At 40.6% G+C, this 27,583-nt stretch overlaps 1 protein-coding gene across 1 annotated transcript in view; it reads left to right on the forward strand.

The window, feature by feature from the left end:
• HCN1 (hyperpolarization activated cyclic nucleotide gated potassium channel 1) overlaps positions 1–27,583 on the forward strand; it is a 391,532-nt gene that overhangs the window by 348,594 nt on the left and 15,355 nt on the right. The window contains exons 6-7 of the mRNA XM_066602740.1: positions 8,050–8,290; positions 12,397–12,561. Coding sequence (XP_066458837.1) covers positions 8,050–8,290; positions 12,397–12,561 — 406 coding nt within the window. The remainder of the gene's footprint in view (positions 1–8,049; positions 8,291–12,396; positions 12,562–27,583) is intronic.

Raw genomic sequence — 27,583 nt, forward strand, 5'->3', positions numbered from 1 at the left:
TCTATAGCAGGGGTGGGCAATTAATTTTCCCATGGGGCCACATGAGAAATTGGAATGGTTTTAGAGGGCCAGACCAACATACGAAGGCTCCATGCACATTGCCTTAACCCCTTAATGACGCGGGCATTTTTCTTTTTCCATTTTCGTTTTTTCCTCCCCCCTTTAAAAAAATCATAACTCCTTTATTTATCCATCCACGTCGCAGTATGAGGGCTTGTTTTTTGCGGGACGAGTTGTATTTTTCAATGGTGCTATTTAAAGTACCATATAATGTACTGAAAAACTTTTAAAAAATTCTAAGTGGAGTAAAATGAAAAAAAAAACGACATTTTGCCATCTTTTAGTGTGTCTTGCTTCTACGGCGCACAAATGGCAACAAAAACGACATGATAACTTTATTCTATGGGTCAGTACGATTACTACGATGCCAAACTTGTATAGGTTTTTTTTTACTATACTCCTCTTTTTCTTTTTAAAGACATAAAATTTTTTTCAATTATTTTCTGCGGTCATTTTGTGCGCGCAATAACTTTTTTATTTTTCCGTCGACGTAGTTGAGCAAGCTTTCATTTTTTGCGGGATGTCCTGTAGTTTCTGATAGTACTGTTTTGGAATACATACGACTTTTTGATCGCTTTTTATTGCGTTTTTTCTGGGAGACAGGGTAACTAAAAAAATGCATTTCTGGCGTTCTTCTTTTCTTTTTCGAACGATGTTCACCGTGCGGGAAAAATTATGTGGTACTTTGATAGTTCGGACTTTTACGGACGCGGTGATACCAAATACATATTTTTAATTTATTATTTAGATTTTTTAATAATAGATATGGCAAAAGGGGGGTGATTTAAACTTTTACAACTTTTTTTTTTTTTCAATTAAAAAAAAACTTTATTGATTTTTTTTTTTACTTTACTTTGAGGTCCCCCTGGGGGACTTTAAGATGCGATGCTTTGATCGCTCCTGCAGTATGACGTAATGCTATAGCATTACGTCATATTGCTTTTTGACAGGCAGCCTATGAAGCCACCCCACGGGGACGGCTTGATAGGCAGTCTGCTAAGGCAGCCCTGGGGCCTTTCATTAGGCCCCCGGCTGCCATGACACATGCACGGCTCTCCCGATCTCACCGCGGGGGGCCGTGCGGGACCCCCGAACATCGTTCGGGGGATTTAAATGCCGCTGTCAGAATTGACAGCGGCATTTAAATGGTTAATAGCCGCGATCGGCCGCGCGGCCGCTCGCGGCTATTGCCCGCGGATGTCAGCTGTTATAAACAGCTGATGCCCGCACTGTATGAAGAGAGGTTGCATCGCAACCTCTCTTCATACATACCCCGACGCTCCATGACATACCAGGTACGTCATTGGTCGTTAAGGGGTTAATGGGGCCGTATTCCAGCCGCCCGATTTGCGGCCAGAATACGGCCGCCATTGAAAATGAATGGCGCTGTAATACGGCGCGGTGAACACCCGGTGTTTCACCCCGTTTTACGGCGCGGCCCCCGTGTCTGCCAATGGAGAGGGGAGCGGTAAGGAGCACTCCCATCTCCTCTCCGCAGCAGCACGCCGTAGTTTCGCCTGGGTTACGGGCCGGGCGAAACTACAGCAGTGTGCATGAGCCCTTAACTTCAAATGGACAAGGCTTCGGAGTGCATAGTTTCGCTGCTTCCCGTTGCTGACACCGGACTCTTTGCGGGCCGGTCCGAGCTATTCAGCGGGCCGGATGTGGCCCGCGGGCCGTGCTTTGCCCAGGTCTGGTCTATAGTATAATATGCACTACAAGCTGTACATCGGTCCCGTCCCTTTAAGTCTAAAGGAGGTGTCCTTGCTTCGTAGTGTTAAACATTTCTGGTTTAGTAGGACGCCTCCTATAATTGACAGAGACATGCTTGCTCATTGTTCCATTTGAAGATCGCTCCGGTAACATGAACACTATTCCTATCCTTTTGCTAACGTTCCCTGGGAGTTTGGATCTGAGACGAGCGCCTGATAGGTGATGAGTACACGTAATGGAAGAGACGAGATTCGCAGCATTTCTATTTTCTTTTCCTGTCCCTTAAATTCTCCTCACTTCAGGCTGTAACACTTGACAGTACAAGGAAGCCATCTGTGGTCCATCAATAACGTCATGCGGCCCCATGTTTGAGCTCATTAACATATGGAGAGATAAATAATATAGACCCCCTTCATCTGCTTAAATAAAACCGGCACGACCGAGTGTGAATATATTCTCATATCATTGTACATAAGATCAATGCCTTCTGACAGTACAAACAGTATTCCTCTTATGTCTAAACAGACCATAATGTGGCAGTTTTATCAATATGTTAAAATGACATTTTTTTTCTAAAAGGACCAACTGAAGCTTCACCATTAACCCCTTGAAGACACTGTTATTTTTTTTTTTTTTTCATTTTCAAAATATCATACATTTTTATTTTTCTGTTGACATAGCCACCTGAAGGTTTGGTTCCATGGCACAAGCTGTATTTTACAACGGTACCATTTAAAGAGCCCCTCTTGAGAAAACACAATTTTCCATGCCTGCCCCCCTCTTCCCCCAATGCCCATCACACTCTGGAGGTCTCCTCTATGTATTCCAGTCACTTCCCTGCAGTGCAGCCCCTTATCTGATGCTTATCAGAGCTATTAGTGTATCTTGACACCACCAGGAAGTCCTGGTGGAGTCAAGATAGACAGGGGGGTAACGCCCCCTGAATGTGATTGGCTGCACATGTGATTATGGTCTAGGTCCTGGAAGGCAGTAACTATAGCCTAGCTGCGGAGCCCTGGTGCCTTTGGAGCGGTGATCGCTCATGAGCACTGAGGCGCTGGCCAGAAGAAATGTGAGGCCAGCTGTGGAGTGCCGGTGCCTTAGGAGCGGTGAGCGCTCATCACCGCCGAGGCACCGGACGGAAGAAATCAGAGAGGCGCAAGACAACTGACACAAGCGCCGGCTGCCCAGCTCTCACTGTGGCGGACGTAGTGGAAAAAAATAACATGTTAACTGTTAAAGGCAGCTGACAGCCACTTTATCTGGAGCGGGCCCCATAACAAAGCAAAACGCAAAATTGCCCCACCAAAAAAGTGCATATGACAATCTATAGATACAATGGCTTAGTCTAGTTGACCTCTAATATAGTCACCATATAATAGATATCAGCTCTTCACAGTGATAGTGATTATAGTGCAGTTACTCACCCAACTCCCCAGCTTGCTCTATACAGACCCACGCACATCCACCATATATGCAGTGTATGGTGGATGTTGTGAAGGCGTTGAAAAAGCAGTTATTAGATGTTACATATAGTCATTTTTTCAAAAATTGAACTTTTTTCTGTTTTACCACTTTTTTTTCCAGCAAAAAACGCCGCCAAGGTCAATAAGGAAGTATGAAATAAACTATAATCATTGCATTTTTGGTATTGCTGCATTTCCTTCCTCCAGTTGCATTTTGTTGAGATGTTTTTTCATAATCACAGCATGCTTTGGGTATGAAATTTCTCCTGGCATTTTCTGATAGGCTTCTCTATAGAAAAAAAAGCCATAAAAAGCCAAAAAGCAGCATAAAAAACTCTAAAAAATGCAGGCCAAAAAATTGCATGAAAAAAGGTTATGTATGAAGGAAGCCATGAAAGGTCGGTGAAATGCAATGCCTCGGAGACAAATCCCCTGATGTAAAGATAGAAATAGTGACAAAGGGGTTAATGGCTATGTGCATGTGGCATCACCTCTAGTCAGTTTGTTCTGCAGATTTTTAAATGTTGTCTTTCACTTTTGCTAAATCTATTTTCTCCCATAAAACACATTTCTGACAGAGCTAAAAATAACAAAATTGAGCTGTTGCATTATTAAATACCGTATTTAGCTGCGCTTAATGAGCAATAACTCGCTTGGGGTGACATTCAAATTCAATATCCTCCTTCATGAATAGTGCTAATACAGTCAATAGGATAGAGATATGACACCATATTCATCCTCCTGTAACGTCCTTCCATCCTAGGACTTCAGTGCCATGTACCCGTTCTCCAAAAAGAAATATTTATAAATGATATGGCGGACAAAGGCACTCAAAACCAGAATATGGCCCTCATGCATTCAGACAATACCCTTATCTTCCATGTTCCTCTGTTCTGAGAAGCCTTCTTAAACTGAGATGGTCCATACAAGTCAAGGTGAAGACTTATCAAGGAATAAATCATGTACTGCCCCTCATGGGAGTCAAGCTATCCAGCTCACCATGATAGCACAGCTCATAAGGCACATTAGCCTGATATTACCCCAATAAAACTTACCTTTTATTATAGAACTTAAGACCACTCCATGTGAGCTGTGTTATAAAGGTGAAGACCTAGACAGAGGAAGCACATTCATTAATGATCACTGTGGCCATGTTCGTTTTGGATTATTTTTGGATTATTAAATACAGCATAAGGGTGGATTTACACGAGCGTGTTTATGTGCATGCATACGTGCGCACAAAAACACGCATCTATTACAACCACTGAATTCCCTATGGTGTGTTCACATGTCCATGTTTTACAGGCGTGCGGCTGTAAAGATAGGACATATGTGCACCATAGGTCCTGCACACATTGCCTTCAATGGAGCTGCAGCTGCTGCTGGCGGCTCCATTGAAGGCAATGGTCTGTCAGCACCCCTGAAGAAATTTTCAGGGAAGAGCTTTAAATATAAGCTCTTCCCTGAAAAATCATTCCTTTTAGTGTTAAAAAAAATAAAATAAAATAAAATATATATACTATGTATACACTTACCTGTCCAGTGCTGCTGTGTCCCCCACAGGGATGTAGAATGCAGCAGATGTTTTCTTCCTCCCCACGGGGAATAAAGAATTCCCTACCGCAGCTGTCACAGATGACAGCTGCGCTGGAGGATCCAGATGCCGGCACCCCTTAATTGTTTTTCAGGGAATATAAACCCTTCCCTGAAAAACAACCCAAACTGGTGTAAAAAAAAATATAAAAAATCATACTCACTTTTCTTCAGCTGCCGGGACTCACCCGTGTCCTGTCTGCGCTGTCCCCGGCTCTGCGCTGAAGTTCTTTCAGCAGGCGAGGAATTAAAATCCCCGCCTGCTGAAAGAGCTGCTTCTGATTGGCTGAGGCGCTCAGCCAATCACAGGCAGCTCTCGCCTGTCATTCATTTTTGTGTATTTTGTGCAGACCTTTTAGCGCATACATGGGTGTGCACCTATGTACGCACACGCTTGTATGAAGCCACCCTTAGACTTGCTCTTCTAGATGTAAGGGCTCTTTTACGTGTTTCAATTATTGTTCAGATTTTCGGTGGAGCATAAAAAGTGTCTAAAACACATAGTAAATGTGCTGTTAACAGTTTTCTCGCACAATTTGTCCTTTTTTAGGAGTAGCAATATGTTTTATGTCCTAGAAAGTTTTTTTACAACTGAAAAGCAGAGAAAAATTGTAAAATTTTTGGATCATCTGGATGATCTGCGGTTGTGTAGGCCTCGTAGTTGCAGTAGCAGGGGAAGCAAAACAGAAAGCGCTCAGTATTCTGCAGTGCCACTGTCATACTCAGTTGTATTTCATAGAATGAGGACCGGATCGATCTTACGCCTGAGTGTGCCCCCAAAGCCCAGTGGCCCCTAGCATCTGCCCGGGTTTGCCAGATGCTGACGTTGGCCCAATTCCAATGGACAATCTAGGACCCCCAATGTAATAGCTTAAAAATCCAAACTCTCACCACACCATCCCATTCATAGTTTTATTGCATCAGCACATCTATGGTATTAGTACTATCCTTGAGCTTGAGAAAGGCTTAACATGACTTTCTTTACTTTTGCTGCCTGTATGATGTGTCCTGTTTAAGTGTTCTGATATCCTTTCGCTTATGTTGGATAATGGTATTTCTTGTAAGTCATTGCTCTGTGGTTTCAGGCTACAACTTGGTCAATATGAACTGTATACTGTTAGCTACAAAATGGGATTATTTTCTAAAGCAGCATTTTTTAACCCTTTAAGGACAAGGACTAGTTTGGTGCTTGAGAGCACAACAATTTGTTAGAATTTTCATCTCCACTTTTCAAAAGCCATAACTTTTTTTTATTTTTCGGTGGACATAGCCCTATGAGGGCTTGTTCGTTGTGTGGCAAGCTGTGTTTTTTCTAGGTAATATTTTAGGGTGCATGAACTGCATTAGATAAGTTTTATTAAACCCCTTAATGGCGGCCGTATAGTGCTTTTGCGTTCTGCAGATGCAGGAGGTGTGTGAAGGGCAATCAGGGGGCGACCACCCCTCATATATCCTGGGTGTTGGATGTTTCTTACAGCCGACACCCAGCGGCAACAGCTGCGATGAGCCACATGGCTCATTGGGGTTTTTAACCCTTAAAATGCAGCTGTCAATTCTTACAGCGGCATTAAAATCCCCCTGTAGGCTCTTCCCCCCCAATGAGGTCGCAGGGAGCCGTGCGGGTGTCATGGCAGTCGCGGGCCTTCTGAAAGGCCCCAGGGCCGTCATGGCACAATGCCTATCAAGCCATCCTCGTGGGGTGGCTTGATAGACTGCCTGTCAAATCGCAATATGTAGGAAATCTGCGGTGAACGAGCTGCTCCATGCTCTGCGGTGCAGCCTGTTCACATGTCCGGGCTGTGGTCCGCAATATGGACAGCGCCACAGCACGAAGCTAACAGGCGAGTCGGCACTCGCTGTCCTATCTTTTTTACCAGCGCAGATTCTGTAACAGCTTGTAAACCACGCTCGTCTGAACGAGACCTTAGGGTGCAGTCACGTGAGCAATGCTTAAGCACATGTATAGGCGCGTGAAAAAAAAAACGCACTTTGCATGTAGAAAAATTGCGTGACCAGGTCCATTGCCACCCATATGTTCTATCTTTTGCAGGTGTGAATTTTTTGCGCATGTAAAAATCGCAGATGTGACCGCTTCCATTGAAAGCATTGGTTCTATGTAGATGCGATTATAAATCGCACCTATACATGCGCTTAAAAATCACTTGTGTGACTACAGCCTTGCACAATTTTGCACAATAAAACCCTCTTTTGGAAAATAATTCTTTCCATGCATGGAGCTGTGAAAGGGCTTGTTTTTTGCATGATGATGATGAACTGTATTTTTTATTGATACAAAATTTGGGGTACATTTGATTTTATTGATCACTTTAGGTGCATTTTTTTTAAAAAGGCAAAATGAACATAAAAACCATTTTGGCTAAATTTAGAACTTGTGCCATGTGGGATAAAAAGTATGGTCACTTACTGTACGCCTCCTTATGGATGCAGCCGTACTAAACATATTTCTTCTTATTCAATTTTTTTTTTGCAAAAAAAAGGAAAAATATGTAAAAAAGTTTTTTTTTTACTTGGATATTTTTTTTGACTAGTTTTCTTTTGTTGTTAACCTTTTCTTATGTCCCTGTAGGGAACTTGTACCTCTAATCCTATGTTCACTGAGATAATGCATTTAGCTTCTGTGCTGCAGTATACTGTCTTCTATCTCTGCCATCACAAGCCCCTGCAGACCCAGAAGACATTGCTAGGCATCCAGTTCCCATGGAAGCCCGATTAGATAGGGTTGATGATGTCATTCTTTTTTTTTAACCACTTATGTGCCGCAATCAGCGTCGATCATGGCATGTAAGGAGTTAATGGTGTGGACCGAAGTTCTCCATAATAGGAGAACTTCTGTAGAGGACCATTTTTCACTTCAGTTTTGTTTAGTCGCTCACAGACGTACTAGTGTATTTTAGGAACCATAAATAGTCATATAAAAGGAAAGTATAAAGAGTATAAAAAAAAGAAAAAAAATTTGTGTATGCAGTGAAAATAGTAACATTTTTGCCAAACATGGTCTTTTTATAGCCTATAGAGCATAAGTTCTAGGGATCTGTCTCAACAGAACAACTACCCGGTAGATAGCCGACCATATAGTGACCATATATATAATACTAATGATAGCAGTAGTAATACTGATATATAATACAGTATGGTGATGGTAGATGTTTTGATCGTTTCATTGTTTCTTATATTTCTCTTTTGTTTTCCATTTTAGGAAATAGTGAATTTTAACTGTCGAAAGCTGGTAGCTACTATGCCTCTGTTTGCTAACGCAGACCCGAACTTTGTCACAGCCATGCTCAGCAAACTGAGGTTTGAGGTTTTCCAGCCTGGAGATTATATCATCCGTGAAGGAGCAGTTGGAAAGAAGATGTATTTTATTCAGCATGGCGTGGCCGGTGTCATTACTAGATCCAGCAGGGAAATGAAACTGACCGATGGATCCTATTTTGGAGGTCAGTATGCTAAAAATGGGGTGCAAGCCCTCTTTACAGAAATGCTAATCATCACAGGTAATCAGGTAAGGCAGAATAACAATACTAAATAATAAAATGATGCAAGGGGAAATCAAATACAAGGTATGATCTGCCTTACTTCTGGTTTCCTGCCCTTGGCTCATCTCATGACATTGCACCTTTTATGTCCAGCCCTGCCTTAAAGCAATATTCCTACCTGAAACTCACTGAATATTCCATTAAGGTCTTAAAGATTTTTAATCTATCCTATTCTCATCACTACACTCTCCCATCATCCTATTCTCCCTACATGAGCGCACTGGTCACTGTCTCCCAGAATCAACAAACCCCTCCTCTAATGCAATAGTATGTTAAAGGGGTTTTTTTTTTTTTGGGGGGGGGGGGGGATGTTGAATCTCTAATCCTGGTTTCATGGCTTTTCAAAAGTGCTTGCAGTTGCCAGGTCTTCGATCTCCCTTCATGTCATGTCAGTAGTGATGTCATCTATACATGGCAGTCCAGTGACATCTAAAAATGGGAAGGCCTAGAAAAAAACCCAGAAAAATTGGGGGAAAAAAGTTCTTTTCCCTAAGCCATTTTTTTCCAGAAAAATTGAAAAAAAAGTGTGTAGAATATGAGCATATGTTATTTTCCAATGATAAATAATATATCAATGACATGGTATTCAAACTATATAACATAAAAAATGCTTTGGAAAAAAAAAACATCTTTTCCCCAATATTTCCATTTTTTTCCCAGGCCTTTCCATTTGACATCCCATAGACATGTCACATGGGCTAGGATACAGTAATCCCAACCATCTTTATGGGATGTTACTGCTGACATCTCGTTTCAGCTACAGTTCTCCTAGGTGTATCAAACACGCAGCATGGTCCTTTCTTTTAGCCGCAGCGATAGCACTCTGCGCTGTCAAACGCTGTGTCAGCTCTATCAGATCATTATGTACAAATACGGAGAAGCAAAGAGGGTGAACTACAGCGAGACAGAGGAAGAGAGAATGAGATATGAAGGGAGAGAGATGGGGAGAGGAAAGAAGAGAGCACAAAGGAAATGGGGTGGAAGGGAGGTTGAAAGAGCAAGGATGCTAACTTGGCTTTGAATTGTCGGTCAGTGGAGCTCAGTCCTGGGGTTTACAAGCACAGGAGCTGTGAGCAGAGTGTCTGGGGGAGGAGCTTCACATAGCTCCGCCTGCACAACTCATATTTGAATAAAGTAAACAAACATGCCCCTGAGATCCAGAGCATAAACAACAAAAAAGGGCTGTCCTGGGATGACCGGAGCCAGCAAATATGTATTTATTTGTTTTCCCCTTCATTAGACTCATCAGGTGTTCTGACATATAGAGACATGTTTTGGCTGTGTCATTTATTTTTTTATTAACTCAGAAAACCTCTTTAAGGAAAGTATGTAACTCCCTGACCTTGATATACTATTATGTTAGGGTGATCGCATGGACATTATCAACGTGCCCCTGTGATCTGGCTGTAGTGCAGCTGTAATATACAACCAAACTTCAAACACAGTTGACAGGGTATCAGAAAGGTCCAATACCAACAACTAAGGGTACAACTGTTGGGCACTTAATTACCTGACAGCCATCCCAACAATTATCACTCCAAGGCTTATACACAGGAGAGATAATCACTCACTGAATGGAGGTGGAGTGCACCAGCGATCTCTTCCGGCTGCCCGCCTCTATTCAGGGTAAACAGGCAGTTGTTCATAAGTGAATGACTGCCTGTTGACATAGACCAACAGTTTCTTGGTTTTTAGGTAAGCTGAAAACCAAGCAACTCTGACAGGTGAGCGATTCTCCCTCACTTGTCCTGTTGGGTCAATGTTTACATGGGATGCCAGTCTCTAATAATCGCTCTTTTGAATGATTACTTGAGCACCTATTGGCCCATGTAAAAGTATTCTCACAATGTCATGATTAAACCTATAGTGTCAAAACACAATTTAATGTATAAAATACATTTATTATATAGAAACCAAATAAAATATATTTTTTTGATGCTAAATAATATGTGCCTGAAAATGGTAGAAAGTAGAATACACAATTCCACAAAATCTCATACAGCTACGTTGACATAAAAATAACAAAAGTTATAAATTCTAAGACAAAAGGTTGGTGTGATTTTTAAAGCTAATGGATCAATCCTGTCCATATGCCTGAACAGGGACTAAAGGGGTCCAAAAACATTATAATTATAATTATAAATAAAAAAATGTAGCGGTCATTAATATATCTCACACATTGTGATCACTCATTGTTGTTCTCATAACACATTAAAGCAGCCTTCCAGTTCTGGAGAAACAGAGATGCCTGAATCGCTGTGCACTAGTATGCATCAGTAGTCTAAGACTCTACATGCTGATGTGACTGGCCAATGCTGCTCACCTGGTCAATCAACGCAGGTGTATAGCGTCTTAGACTAATGATGCATACTAATACACTGTGTGCATCAGGCAGTCAGGGAAGCTGTGTGACCATCTTTGTTTCTGGACCAGACCGTTGCTTTAAATATCAAGTTAACATTTGTACCTTACAATAATCTTGAAACCCTGATTTTCAAACTCACATTTCAAAGTCTTTGAAGTGTGTTATCAAAGCTTATCAGAAATTCTGGACTTGAATGGATTGCATCATTTTAGCTTTGACAATAAAATTTAGAAATGTTTTTTGTGTGTCAGCAATAATAATGAATTTATAACATTTTTACATTTTATAAAAGGTTTTCCTTTACTACTTAATGCATTACAAGTAGAGATGAGCGAGCCTACTCGGCCACGCCCCTTTTTCGCCCTAATACCGTGATTTTCGAGTACTTCCGTACTCGGCCGAAAAGATTCGGGGGGCGCTGTGGGTGAGTGGGGGGTTGCAGCGGGGAGTGGGGGGGAGAAGGAGAGAGAGAGAGGGCATCTCCCTGTTCCCCGCTGCTACCCCCCGCTCCGTCACGCCTCCCCCCGTCCCCCGGCGCCCCCCAAATCTTTTCACCCGAGTACTGAAGTACTCGAAAATCGCAGTGCTCGATCGAGTAATTACTCGAAACGAGTAGGTTCGCTCATCTCTAATGACAAGCAACCTTTCCGGGATGTTAATTGAATGTCTTCTAACATTATTAAAGCAAGGACGACGTCGACGTTTTGTCTCTATTAAATCTTGAAACCGAATGAAAATTCCAAGAAATTTTAGAATTCACAATTTTGGAAAGCTCACTTGCTTACTTAAATGATGCAAATAAGCTTTTTTTTTTAACCTGACCTTAGTGGCATACAGGAGTATTCCAGAGGCTTAAAATTACTTTGAAACCACTCTGTCCTTCCTGGTTGCTGTTGACCTTGACCTGTGATTGCTGCAGCCAATCACTGACCACTGCAGTTAACTTCTATAGCCAGTGATTGGCTGCAATAGTCACTTGTCCTCGTCAGCAGCAACCAGCAAGGACAGAATGGTTATGAAGCAATTTTTAGGTCTGCCCTTTCAGAATGAGGTGTCTGAGTCGAAAGCTGATCACTCTAGATCCCACTTCTAGCACCACCAGGAAACAGCTGATTATGCGGGGCAAAGCCATGGTCAATCAGACATTTTCTTTAGTGGCCACTGCGGGGACAATGTAGTATTACAGAGTGGCAAAAAGTTTGTCAGAACAGAAGTTGCTGTTACTGACTAGCTCCCCATTCTAGGTTATAGTAGGAGGCCCTGAGTGGGGAACTCTGCTCTTTGATCTTCATATGTCCAAATTGGGCATATGGACAGGGGTTGTGTTCTTTGTACAAGTGTATATCTAACTATATTCTAGCCTGTTCATCAGACATGTCATTAACTAGAATAGGTTTAGATCTATGAGTGGGAATCTCTATCAATCTACTAAAACACATTCACTATAAGACTTGAGACCAGGGATTTGGGTATACCCAAAATGCCATCAAAGGAAGATCAAAATTCAAAATGGACGTTAAGATAAATAATGAAGCAATTAAAGCAGAATATTGTATATTATGTATTTCATCTTTTTTATATATATGTGTGTGTTTATTATCACCATTAACAACAAAATATTAAATGTTCATTTCTTTTGCAGAGATTTGCCTTTTAACCAAGGGTCGTCGAACAGCCAGCGTGAGAGCTGAGACCTACTGTCGGCTGTATTCCCTGTCAGTGGAGAATTTTAATGAAGTACTAGAGGAGTATCCCATGATGAGGAGAGCATTCGAAACTGTTGCCATTGACAGGCTAGACAGGATAGGTATTATTTTTTTACCTATATTTCCATCTAGTTCTAGACAGTGATACATTCAGCGTGGAAAGTCTATTGATACATGCATTAATAAAGGCTAGAACATCATTCATCTTCATTATTGGCACTTCATGCTTGTATATGCTGGATATTGCTTTCTTCTATATTCCTATATGTCTTACTGTTTGTATTGACAAGGATTGATTGACAAAAAAAGTAGAAAGTTGTAAAGTATTTTCTTTAATGTATCAGGGCAATCATTCTAAATGTTCATTCTTAGGGCCCATATGAGATGGGTGTATACACGTCAATCAGGGTAAGTTGGCATTGTCCTTTTTTTCCCCCTTTTTTAATTGAGTATTTAAATAGGTTTTATAGGACTTTTTAAGAATTAGATAGGGAATGGTGGGAAAAAAACCCCACAATACTCACCTTTTGAATAGCTCCCCACCTCTTGAATAGCCCCCCCTCCCAACCCTGCTTTAGCAAAGCCGCTTTGGTGGTCCTATACCATTCATTTGACATGTGACCTCTCAGCTAATCACTGGCCTCAGTGGTATTACTACCATGAACAGCATGTGATATAGCACAGCTGTAGGGGGTGCAAAGAGTAGCATTTGTGCCTTAGGCCCTGGTGTCAGGGAGGGCCAAAACCCCCTGTACCATATATTATATAAGAATAGTATTATATATGGCACATGGTAGGGGGACCTTGTTACAGATTTTGCACTGGGGCTCTTCACATTATACCTCCACTCCAAAGTTATCCGTTTTGTGGAGACTGATTTTGAGCTAACAGTAGCTTTTATATATAGATGTTGTTTTAGCATCTTTTCTTAAATGATCTAAAAATTAGATATCTGATTTATAGCTCACGTTTTATATTTTATGTCACCTTGTACCCTTTACACTCATTAAGGGTACTTTAACACGGGATTACTATTGTTCCTGTGCTTTCACACAGGAGCGACAGTCATTCAGAGAATGGAGGTGGAGCAGGTTGGAGATGTTTTCCAGCCTACCGCTTCCATTCACTGTTTACAGGCAGTCGTTCAAAGATGAACGACTACTTGGTTACATTGAGTGAGAAGTTGCTCACTGGTTTTGTTTCAATGAGCTGAAACGAGGCAACGAATGAGAGATTTCTTGCTCAATACCCTGTCGGGTCGCAGGTTAACGTGGAACAACTATTGCTTAAAATTGCTTGTTTGAGTGATTTTTCGGCCGATAGTTGGCCCATGTAAAAGTACCCTAAGACTAGATGTGAATAGAGATGAGCGAGTATACTCGCTAAGGGCAATTGCTCGAGCGAGCATTGCCCTTAGCGAGTACCTGCCCGCTCGAGACAAAAGGTTTGGGTGCCGGCGTGGGGGAGCGGTGAGAGCGGGAATCAGTAGGGGGGGTCGGGGGGGAGAGAGGGAGAGAGAGATCTCCCTGCCTGCCGCCGGTACCCGAACCTTTTGTCTCAAGCAGGCAGGTACTTGCTAAGGGCAATGCTCGCTCGAGCAATTGCCCTTAGCGAGTATACTCGCTCATCACTAGACGTGAACCTTTAAAGGGGTGTTCTTTTCTTGGCTAAGAGTGGCCAGGATGGGAACACAACTGATTATGAGGTGGCTGGGATGACAAAAAGAAAAGAGTAAGGCTGAGCTAAGCTGTTTCTATAACTCATACAGAAGTCAATAGAGTTACAAAAAGAGTGTAGCACAAGAAGCTACGGTGTTTCCACAGTCCCAAGTTACAGAAACAGCGGCGCTCTCTGTGCTACACTGTTCGCGTAACTCCCATTAACTCCTAGCGGAGTTACAGAAGCAGCACAGTACAACGTGCTTGGTTATTTCCATCATCCTGAGCACCCCCAGCCACTGCATTCAGGGTTTTGCTAGGACCAATGCAGGCCCTAACTCAAGATAGGTGCGTGTTCCAGAGGAAGAACCTGCACCTATCTGACTTCTACGACATATCCTGTGGATATGCCATAAAGGTCTGATATGGGAATATCCTTTAAGAGTTCTTCCTGGACTGAATGTGTATTATTGTCTTTCCCACAACCCATCTAGTTTTTACCTTAACATCTATTTGTATTGTTGTACTGTAATCATAGAGATTTTTCTTCCTTACAATATATATACTTCTGTTTTGATAAATTTGCTAACATCCTGAACTTCATATTCATACAAACCATCCATGTTCTGAAAAGGTATGTTTTCATATAATAGCAAAAAGTTAAGAAGAAATGAAATTGAGAAATGTGTTTATTTGTCTTGATATATTTTATACCTTGTGTTACAATCATTTATACTCATCGTATCCAAACCTCGTGTTTCTTCATATTAGTTAAAGCTGTGTGTCACTAATCCGTAACAGAGCAACATTTGTATAATTACTAAACTTTTGGGGCTTCATCATTTGCGTATTTTGGTAACTGTCCAAGTAAATACAATAAAGCAGGTTTTCCTGCAGACCTACGTAAAAAGGTAATCGTGATGAGCTGTAACACTGGAAACACTATGTGTTATAATGTACAGGTTTACTTACCTGATGTACTGGTGTTGAGGCAATGCATCATATAATTAACACGGATCTAAGGGATTTATCATACATTGAGAATCTGTATATGATGCTTCATGTACTAGTTCATATACGGATGTAGCAATCATTAACATGACTGGCATGTTGTGGTAACTCGTTTTACAGCATTGTAGAATGTTGTAGTTAAAGGGGTTGTGTCACTATAAAACAATTTTTCTAACAGCTGGACCTGGCATACAATAAAAAAGAGACTATACGCCTCTCTCTTAAGTCCCCAGGATACAGTTGAGTGGCTCCCGTGGCTCTGCTACCAGCTCCCAGCATGTACTTCTGTCAGAAGTCAGGTGACCACTGGCGGCCAATCAGTGTTCAGTGTCACCATCCAAACTGCTGGCATCTAGTTCCCAGGATGTACCCAGAATGTGAGCCCTAATGCCAGGAGTTTGAATGGTGACACTGGGGCCTTTGATTGGCTGCAGCAGTCACCTGACTTCCACCACACGTACATGTCGGCAGCCAGTGTTAGGGCCACTGGAGCCACTTAGCTGTGTCTTGGGGGCTGAAGAGAGATGTGCTTAGTCTCTCTTTTTTTTATGCCAGGTCCAGCTGTTAGAATTTTTTTTTTATAGTTACACAGCCCCTTTAAAGGGATATTCCCATTTCAGCAAGTTATCCCCAATCCACAGGAGGGGTTCAACCGCTGGGATCCCCACCAATCTAGAAATATTACCCCTATGCGTCCTGAATTTTGACAGCATTGGCAGCGCATCACCCCATCAACTTCAATAGGACCCACCAGAGAGAGCCAAGTTCAAGCGCTCAGCAATCTGCAGAGGTCCATTGAAGTGAATGGCCCTCGGATCCAAGTACATAAGTCATTGGGTTCTAGGAAGAGTATTTTGTACTTTGGCACTGATTATTGTAGCTTTTCAGTTTAATCACAGATTTTCTACCTTCATTGCTTGACAATATAGCCATTAGAAACACCTGATACTTGGTGCAAGTTCATTCCTTCAATTTCCCTATGACCCACCATACTTTTGCTTGCATAGAAGCAGACAGCACAGCTTGGTAGGATTGTTCCTTTTCTGTCCAAATCTATTTCAGTAGATTTCTCTTAAATATTGCATTAAGCTTTTGGCTTCACATCTCTGTCCTGGCCTCATTGCCTTTTGGTCTCTGTAGTCTGTGTCTATGACATTACGATCTGGACTTGGCTTTGATGTCTGCATTGCACCTGCTCCCAATCATTATGTGAGGCTCTTCTTGTTTCTTGGGTGTTTACGCCTCTGTTTGTTTCTATCCACTAGACAATTGTCATGAACATTATTGATTCTATTTGATCAATGACAATGACTTGCTTTTATCCTTGTTTACATTTTTTTTTTATATTTTGCATTTTTACTTTCTTGTAAACTCCAATTGTGTCATTTCTTCTGCTAATGAACATGTAAACCCTAGTTGATTCTTTTAACTAGATATCAGCCACACCAAGTAAGGCATCCATAATCATTACATTTCACACATTTGGGAAATTAATTTAAAGGGGTTTTCGGGGACTACATTACTGATGACTCATTATCAATACAGGTCATCAATAGTTGATCCGCAGAGTCTGCCATTTGGGATCCCTGGCAATCAGCTGATTGAAGAGGCCATGGCACTACAGTATGTGCCATGGCCTCTTCAGGCCAGTGAAATCACATTCATGGTCACATGGTCTGAGAGCAGTTCAGTCCCAATCAAATGAATGGGACTGAGCTGCAATACCAGGAACAGCCACTACACAATGCATGACACTGTGCCTGATATAGATTGAAGTGACAGTGGTGCTCACCAAGTGGCAGACCCCCATAATCAACTGACCTATTCTGAGGACAGGTTATCAATAGTGTAGTCCTGGAAAAAACTTTAAACCCTTAACGTCACAGAACATACAGTTGTATCGGGAGCCAATCCTGCTCCACACAATGTCAGTACCGGCTGTTTATTATAGCTGACACCCACGGCAACAGCTGCAATCAGTGTGAACACTGATCATGGCTGTTTACCCTTTAGGTGCCACTGTTAGTTCTGATAGTGGCATTTAAATCCACATATTGAAGTTTGGGGGTCTCAAACAGCCCCCCTCAATGCAATTGTGAGGTGGTGCTGCCATGGTTGATTGCCTATTTAGCCATGCCTGTGGCATGGCTTGGTAGAATGCCTATTAGAGCGTGGTATAATGTAAAACTGTAGTATTACATTATACTACAGAGGTGGTCAAACAACAACACGTTTAAGTTCCCTGTGGGGACAAAAAAATAAATAAAAATGAATAGAAAAACTTTTATTAATTAGAAAAAAATTAAAGAAAGTAAAAGTTAAAAAAAAAGAACCTTTCTAATTTTTATAATAAAAAAATCAAAACAATAAAAAAAACAAAACCATATTTGGCATCATGGTATTCAAAAAAGTCTGATCTACCAAAGTAATGCATTATTTGTCCTACATGGTGAATATCATCAGAAAAAAAATACGCAAACCTAGAATTGCACTTTTTTTGGTCAACCCATTGCCAAAAAAAATTTAATAAAAGCAAGCAAAAGTCATACATATTTTAAAATGATACCAACAAAAACTGCAGGACGTCTCGCAAATAATTAGTCCTCACACAATTATGTGTCCACTGAAAGATTAAAAAGTTATGGAAGTCAGAAAATCGTGGCAGAAAATAATTTTATATTTTTCTGAAGATATTCTGTTTTTTAAAGTAGTACGGTGAAAAGAAGAATTTGGTATCTTTGTAGTCACACATCTTTAGTGTGGCAACTAAAAACATCTATTGTTGGCAGCACATTGCCCTGTGTACACATCAATGTGCTGCGGTTATGTGCCCAAATGATCACACTAATGCTTGTTCAGGCACATACAGTAGTGTTAATCGCTCATGTAAATGGAGTTGAATGACTGGCAGTCAACTTTTTATGGTGCCGAATACCTGTAGTGGAGAATACCTCATTAAGAGGGCAACCGATTTTTTTGATGAACACAACGCAAAATACATACCCAACACAAGAGATGATTGGTGCCATATTATGGCCTAAATACTGTTTTGGGGTTGAACAATAGCATAGTGAGGCGTCGGTCAGAAGAGCATTTTTTGGAGCACTAATAGACATGCAAAAAAGCGCCGCTCGCATTTGCCGAAATCGTGTGAACAGGCAATTTTTTTCATTCACAAAAGACCCGAGCTTCATGCTCATGAAATTTGCTCATTCACTGAAACAGCTGCACTTGAAGCAGTGCAGCTGTTCCAGGAGGAGAGAGCTAAGAAACCCCGCAGGGCTTCGGGATTTCCCCATAGCAAGGAGAGAGAGCGCTGAGCTATGGGGAATTAACTTATAGCAGGGAGAGATGGAGCGAAGCTATGGGTTAATCCTCCATTGCTCCGCTCTCTCCCCTTGCTATGGGGAAATTCCCCATAGCTTCACTCTCTCTCCCTGCTATGGGGAACTCCATAGCCCCTTTCTCTCTCTCTCTCCCTGCTATAGGGACCCCCAAAGGGTTATCCCCATAGTGCAGAGAGAGAGGGTGGGGCTATTAGGATTCTCACAGAGATTCCTCATAGCAAAACTCAGAGGTAGTGGGATAGAGGGGTGGGGCTAGGAGCAGATACCTCTAGCCCCACCCCTCTCATGCTCTCTGGGGGAAAGCCCTTGGGGAAAGACCTTTAACCCTGCTACTCCCTCTTTCTCCCCACCGTAAAAAAATCCCTAGGGGAGAGAGGGGGAGGGAGTCCCCTACTGCCCCCGCTGCTGGGGAATTGCCCAGCATGGGGGCTGGAGGAATACCCCGCAGCTTACAGCAGGGCATTTAAAAGGTGCTGCCCACAAGCACTGGCTCCCGGCAGAAAATCTACCAAAGCAAAAGTTCACTTAGTTGGTCTGTAGTTTAGCAGTACATAAGGGAGAAATTGGAGGAAGTATGGCTACAGAATCTGACTACATAGGGCTTGTTTGTAGTCTGTTACCATGGAGTTGTAATCGCAAAACTGTAACAGATTTTTAATTAAGACTATTTACAAGGTTGCTCCATTTTCATGTTAGATGCCCCAGTAAGCAGTAAAATAAATAGCTGCAGAGATGACCATACCCTTTGAAGGCGCATTCCCATTTTGTAAAATAATGTAATATCACTATTATGTGTATGCCATGACTTTATGAGCTTTGTGGGTCTGTATTTGCTGTCATTAGTTTTATTTTCTACAGGGTAAATACAGATCTGTATTTGGTCAAGGGAAAATATTACCAATGAATGAAAATACGGATAAAAAATAGATAAAAATAAATCATGCTGCATTTTGAAAATAGTGACATGAAAAATACGGCCATGTTATTAGATACGTAGATTCACATCAACTCCATATTATGGTCTGCAAAACACAGACCAAATAGGGGTTAAGATACACTCGTCTAAAACTGGTCTTAAGCTGATTTTTTTTCTCCTTTCATTTATTTGAAGTATCCACTATTTTACATAAATCGTTGATAGATAAAATCCTTACTAGCAATTCCAAACATTTTAATAAGCTTTTTTTTTAATAAACTGGAGAGATAATCCAGATTTCATCAGTGAAATTTAGATAAAGGAGAAAGAAGACAATAATACCATTTATTTATGGAGCACTAAGAGAATAGCTTTCATCTCCAGGACAATCACAATTTAGCGCTCTTGACAAGGGCACTGATGGGGTAACGCAGGTTAACATACAGAAATGAGATTTATTTCCTCCTGAGCAGAAAAAGAACTGTATTGCTAAAATAGTATGACTGCATTATTCGAAAAAAAAACTCTTTCGTTGTAATTCACTAGTTCTCTAATTGGTGTTATTTCTTAGAACTTTTCTGATTTTTTTTTACATTTTAGGTATAGTTTAAGAATATGAAATGTTATCAGAATTTATTATATCTGCATGTTATTAGTTCAACTATGAAAGACTACTTTTGAAAAGTACTCATTCCTTCTGAATTTTTAAAGCTTGTTTCTGGACACTCATGTTCTGTACCAGTGAAGTAGCATTCATTTTTGTAAACTAAAACATTGCTTGAAACGTTTGAGGCATTTTTAATAGGCTCTAAACAAAAAAACTTTAAGTTCAAGGATATATGCTCAGTTGCATTGCAGAAACTCATCCAACTGTGGCTTCACAGAGATACATTAAAGGAGTGTTCTCATCTCAGCCACAATGTATGAGATGGTCGGGTGGCTAGGAGGATGGAAACAGCTGATCATGGCGGGGCTACACTGCTTCTGTAACTCCCAAAGAAGTCAGTGGGAGTTAAAAAAACAGCATAGCACAGTAAGCTCATAAGTCGGAGGTTCTAAAAACAGGATAGCTCTGCTACAATATTTGCATAACTTCCATTGACTGCTATTGGAATTACAGAAAGAACATAGTGAAGCCCACTTAGCTGTGTCCATATTCTCAGCCGACCTGTATAGTCAAGCCAGGAAAGGTGAGGGCCACAATTAGAGATAGCTCAAGGTCTAAGATGTGGGATCTGCAACTATCTGACTTTTTTGGAAGATCCAATGGATATACCATAAAAATCAAAATGGAAATATCCCTAAAAGACCCTGTGACATTGTGTAATAGAACCATAGGTAATTTATGTGCTTCCATATGGTGCTTTGTCCTATGCCATATAAGATGGTATTTAGCTCCTTAAAGCAATCCTTTAGTGGAGAATACCTCATTAATAGGGCAACCAGCTTATGAATGAATGCAATGCAAAATACATATCCAACACAAAGGATGATGGGTGCAATATTATCGCCTAACTACTGTTTTGGGGTTGAAAAATAGTATAGTGTATGTGTGTAGAACTTTGTAGCCGTATAGATTTTTTTGTGACCTGTGTTTTTCTCTGAAAAGAATAAGTTGAACAAACATAAAAAAACGATATATTTTTAATTCCATTTTACTACATTTTCTAGCCTTTTTATGGTAACCAAAACACTAAGACATTTTCCAAGAACCGAAAGTAATTGAAAAACTTGTAAATGTCTTATCTGTTTTTTCATACTTTCATGTACATTTGTACAGTTGTCATACATTTTCTTTCTGTGGTAATGTGTTCATAAACATAATGAATGGAAAACCTGCAAATGCAGCGACATCCGCACGTAGCCTTACGTTGCAAGTTAGCTTATTAGATGACTTGGTTTGAACCCTTATATATATATATATCACTTTAAGATATGCTAATATTTTTTATAATAACCACTTAAAAGAGCATTAGGAAAAAAACTGCATTTTAAATTCGAAAATTAAAAACAAAATTGACTAGAGAAAAAAATTACAAAATACAGAAAGTACTATCATAGTACTTTGAATGAATACGTGTTAACTCTTTAACTTTTTAAAACTTAAATTTAACTTAGAAATAATGTTTTCCATCATGTCACCTTTATCCTTTTGTTCTCTAAAACGTTATCCACGTTCATCCCCCCAAAAAATCTCTAAATATAAATGGTGAAAAAAATTCTATACTCCTGAAAAAAATAAATTTTATATTTATCATGTTTTATTTTTATTGCAATTTATATTCAGGCTTCAGAGAGGACATGGAAAAGAAATTCAGGTTTGTTCTTGTCTTCCTCAAGCAATAGTCGAAAGCATTAGTTTCTTTTGTTAACGCTTTATTACATAAATGCTGTCTCTACTCTCCTGTTAGTACTATGCTTCTTATGAGTTGTACTGTTCTCCTTAGAAAATAAGTGAGATTTCTCCGCAAGCTTGAATGCATAGTAGGTAGTGCGAGGTTTTATGTGAACTGAATACAGTGCAACAGCATGATCTTGTGTGTGGCTAGATATGGTTCTGCTGAGAGTTGGTGAAAACCTGTGAGAATTTTCACCACCAAACTACCACTGCTTTTTCCCATTTTGTCCTGTGGTATGTCACCTTTTCTTTTCAATCTCCACCTGTTCACCTTCACGTTGCAACTTTTGATGTGCTTCTTTCTTATATTTTATTCTATAAGTTCAATACTAATGATGGACATGACAACTAATCATTTGTAGGACTTTGTGGAGCCTATTTTATGCTACATTACGGGAACATTAAGAATGCTACTGTATTTTTCCTTTGCATGCATATTATTTTCAGCATTGCAATGTGGTTGCACCAAGTGTGAAGTGATTGCATAGGAATCTGTGATCTGGAATGTTCAGTCTACATGACTTCTGGTAGCATAACATAGGCTACAAAAACCTTCAGTTTTAAACCCGTTTTCCCTCTCAAATATTGTTTGCTGTATTTGAGCATTCAATGGAAATATGTGATGCAGAGATAAAGCTTAGGGTAACGTTCCTAAAGACTACTAAGCTAGGACTTTTTAACAACTTCATTGTTGCACTAGAATCTACTAGTGACAATTAGGAACATTTCTAAAAAATGTCAGTTGTTTTTGTCGGCAAAACTGGTGCAAAGTTTATGGGTCATGCACAAAATTTCCCAAATGGGTGCATGAGTGTATGTGAAGTTGGAGCAAATGCTATGCATTGGAGCATGCTCAATGACACAGTATTGCAAAAATTTAAAAAATGTCTCATATGTGACCTTTTTGCTCCATTAGAAAAACCCCTTTACAATGTACGACTGGCCAAGCATAGGTAGGTCAACAGTTTTGTGGCATGGAACATGTTGAACACAAAGGAAAGCATGCCAAATGCCATATATTACTGTCTGCAACAGTTTTTATAAATGTGCCCCATTTGAATATTTGCAGTAAACTCCTATGCTCCCCCTAGAGGAGGTTGTAGGTACCCAGAATTTTATCATTTAAATGGGTTGTCCAGGTTTAGAAAAACATGACTTCTTTTTTCCTGAAACAGCTCTACAGATTGTGTGTGTAATTGCAGCTCAGCCCTAATCACTTCAAAGGAGCTGAGTTGCAATGCCAGATACAACTCTTGGGCAGGTGTGGTGCTGTTTCAGGACAAAAGTAGCCAGGGTTTTTATACCTGGAGTACCCCTTTATTTTTATGAATATGTAATTATAACAAAAGATAAAAAGTTGATTTGGAGCTCTGTGACAGAAAAATAGTAAGGCAATGGACACAGTCATCATATGCTAATTAATGATGTAGTATTCCATTTAGGTCTAACGTGACCCGTGAAGAAATTATGCCATTAGACAAATGTTTCCTTATTTAAGCAAGACTACTATTTTATAGACTAAGGAATGTTAACTTTATAGTTGAAATGACATGCCAACAGTTTTCAGCATTATCGAGCATATTGCCATTTAAATATACAATGTGCAAAGATCAGCTGGGCACCAGTGTGAGTGGCTGTCACTCCAACTCACTCTTCGAGGCAGCCATGCTGTCGATCAATTTGAGCTCTGGTTTAGATCTACTCTGAGAGGTATATGTGAGAATTTAGGACATGCTTACACTGGGTAGTCTTAAACTTTCATGGTTTGGATTGTCTAGTGCAACATTTATATATTGGGGAGATTGCTTGGTAATTCAATTACAGGGTTTTCTAAGACTAAAAAAATTGTTATGGGCAGGGAATGGGTTAAAATAACAAAAAATAAGCATTACTCACCAATTAAATGGCCCAGTCCAACACAGTGGCCCCAGTCACCACAACTCCAGGCCTAGAAGCTCCTACAGTGGTCATGTGCTGTTCATCATGGACTTAACCACTGCAACCAATAACTGGCTTCAGCATACACAGGCTGTTCATGGCAGTTTCACTGCTGAAGCCAGTGACTGGTTGAAGTGGGCATGTGAACAATGAAAGGCATGTGACAACTGTGAGAGCTTCTAGAATTGGAAAGGTGGTGACTGGGGCTGTTGTGCTGGACCACAGATGAGTACTGTTTATTTTACATTTTAGCCCATTCCCTGCTCATAAAAATTTTTTGCTAACCCCTTTAAGGCTCACTTGTGAATCATGTTTGTCTTACATCTTCCATTATATTAATATTTATATCACAATATTGCTTCTAACCTGCGACTTGGACATTTCAGTAGTAAAGGAAAAGGTTGGGGATAATACATGCTTTAGTCTAATGCAGAGTTTCACAAACTCCAGTCCTCATGCCCCTCGTCTCCGTGCCCAACAGGTCATTATTTGACGATACCCTGTACAGAGAACATCTGTGGCAATGTCTGAGGCACTGAAAGTAATTACATTCTGTGTAATACTGAGGAAATCCTGAAACCATGTCCCGTTGCTTGGGTGGTGAGGAATGGAGTTTGGGAAGCCCCGGTCTAGTGGTCATGATCACTAAGCTACAGCAGGCAACTAATCTAATTTTTGCTTCTTAATAACATTAATGAAACACTAACATTTAACTAAGCACTTCCTCCTTATTTGTGCACATACTCCAAGTTATTCTTTTGCAAAATGCATGCCAATCACCAACTTCTTCACAGTTTTTTAGCAAAATCTAGTCCTTAATGTAGAGGTTTTGGGGTTCTTTGCCAGGGAACATATGGAATGAGAAAGTTTCAAACTTTAAAGAGGATATAGAGGATTAAAAAAAAGCATCTCACCTAACAACATTTGGACTTAATAGACGCCGTCTCTTTAAGAAAGTAGCAATGTTTTTTCTAATGTTGTACAACCTCCTTACATTAGAGTCACTTGATAACTAATGTTCAGTATCTCCAAAAACTTTTATCATAAATCATAAAAAAGTAAACGGATCTTTTAGGTTGTTATTTTATTTTATTTTTTTTAAGGAAAGCTTAGAAATAAGTAACTACTTAGAAGGTCCTTGATTAAAAAAAGTAATTCTTCAGGAGTATTTTAAGGCCTTAGTCAGACGGGCGTTCTTTTGCGCGATTTGCGCATGCGCATGCGTCCGGCGATTTTTTAAAACCATTGCTTTGCAATGGTATCGGACACATGAGCGCTTTTTATGCGCTCGTACAATAAATTATAGAACAGAAATCGCAGATCGCACCTATCTGCGATATGCGATTCCTGTTCTCTTCTCTATATGCGCTCAATGGGGCCAGCGGCAGCAGCGCCGACCCCATTAAGAACATATAGAAGACAAATCATTCTTCTCTGCCACAGCTGTATCAGCTGTGGCAGAGAAGAACGATGTTTGCCCATTGAATTCAATGGAACCGGCAATACAGCCGGCTCCATTGAAAGCAATGGGCTGCCGGCGAGCGCGGGATGAATTGTCGGGAAGGGCTTATATATTTAAGCCCTTCCCGACAATTCATCCCACACTCGCCCGCAGCGCATTGCTTTCAATGGAGCCGGCTGTATTGCCGGCTCCATTGAATGCAATGCGCTGGACAGCTCCGTCCCGTTTCTAATGAAACGCGCCTAGGAGCAGATTTTCGGGCATCGGTCACGCGATTTGCGGATGCGCATCAGTCATGCGATCTGCAAATCGTGCGAAAAAACGCCCGTCTGACTAAGGCCTAAGGCTGCATCGCGCAAAATTGATTAAGCCCTTGACGACATCTGCCATATATGTATGGTGGATGTCCATGACCGCAAATTCAAGTCCGCTTTAGGGACTAAAGAAAAAGTAAAAAATATGTAAAATTAGTGTTTCATAATTGGTACAAGAAATAATAAATATTAAAAGTTAATAAAACCCTTTTCCCATATTTATAATTAAAAAATCAAAACAAAAAATATATTTGGTATTACTATTAACACATCCGTTAAAGTCTGATCTACGAAAATAGTGTATTCATTCCACACAGCGAAGACCATCAGATGAAAAAATAAACAATGCAAGAAATGTGATATTTTTGGTGACCACATCTCCAAGAAAAAAATTAAGAAAAAACTATCAAAAAGTCAGATGTACCTCAAAATGGTACCAAAGAAAACGACAGGTTGTCTTGTAAAAAACAGTTCTTCACACAGGTGCATTTACAGCAAAATAAAAAAGTTATGGTGGTCAGAAGATGGTGACAGAAAATATATATTTTTAAAGCTACAGTATTTAATTTTTATTAAAAGTATTACAACGTAAAAACGATATAACTTTGGTATCACCACAATCGTAAAAGCCAACAGAATAAATCTATCATGTAATTTTTGCTGTAGTACATATGCCATAAGAGCAAAACACCAACAAATTTGCACAATTGCACTTTTTTTACTTCAATCTACTTCAAAAATGTAAAGGTTCTTTGGTAGATTATATCATACATTAAACAGTACCATGGTAAATGCTACACTATTTGTTTAAAACTGTTGATGGCCTTTCCTCAGGATAGATCATTAATAGTAGATTAGTGGGGGTTTGTTTCCTGGGATCCCTGCCAATCAGTTGGTGGCCATGCCAGTGCACTAATGTACTCAACTGAATTCTGCAAGAAGCAGACAGCTCTGTTCTTACTGTAGTGCCCAGGCTTGGTATTGCAGGCCAAGTTTCCATTGAAATAAATGGGAGCCTGGCCTGCAATGCCAAGCTTGGCCACTGCAGTGGGAACAGAGCTGTATGCTTCCTGCAGAAATCAGCTTAGTGCACAAGCATGCTAGCTTGTGAAACAGCTGATTGGTAGGAGCCCCATGCAGTGGAAACCCACCAATCTACTATTAATGACTTATCTTGAGGATAGATTATCAATAGTTTACAACTGGACAAAACCATTAAAGTATACAAGAGTTACAATAACAGCCAAGATAGTGTACTCAACCTCTTTCCTTATTTTCCTCCCTTTCTTGGTCGCTATCAACTATGTTGATAGATGCAACAGTGGTCACCAGACCCCTTGCACGCAAAAACACCATGACTGTTAGCATCATGGTGTTTGTATTTTATTAAAGCCTTCTTAAAGAAGTTGTCTTACCAGAGACAGCCACTTACAGAATGCTCCTCCAAGGTGTTTAGCTGATCTACCTGGGTTGAGGTCCTAGCACCCTTAGGCAAACGGCTCCTTTCCCCATGGTAGACATGACCAGCCATGCATTTCTGCTGCAGAGTAAATTTAGTATTATAGGGCAGCCATGGGAATGAATTAGCGTGTTCGAGATGCTCGTTACTTGTGACGAGTACCACGCGATGTTCGAGTTACTTTCACTTTCATCTCTGAGACGTTAGCGCGCTTTTCTGGCCAATAGAAAGACAGGGAAGGAATTACAACTTCCCCCTGCGACGTTCAAGCCCTATACCACCCCCCTGCAGTGAGTGGCTGGGGAGATCAGGTGTCACCCGAGTATAAAAATCGGCCCCTCCCGCGGCTCGCCACAGATGCGTTCTGACATACTTTAGGGAAAGTGCTGTCTTGGTGGAGTTGCTATAGGGAGAGCGTTAGGAGTATTTTAGGCTTCAAGAACCCCAACGGTCCTTCTTAGGGCCACATCTAACCGTGTGCAGTACTGTGGAGGCTGCTTTTTGCAGTGTTGCAAATTTTTTCTTTTTTGTATATTGGCCGTGCAGAGCATTGCGCCCCGCAGTAATACTCCAGGGCCAGAAGTGGTGGTTAGGCAGAGACAGAAGACATATATTGTGAA

This window comes from Eleutherodactylus coqui, chromosome 5 (genome assembly GCF_035609145.1).
Source record: "Eleutherodactylus coqui strain aEleCoq1 chromosome 5, aEleCoq1.hap1, whole genome shotgun sequence".
Lineage (NCBI taxonomy): Eukaryota > Metazoa > Chordata > Amphibia > Anura > Eleutherodactylidae > Eleutherodactylus > Eleutherodactylus coqui.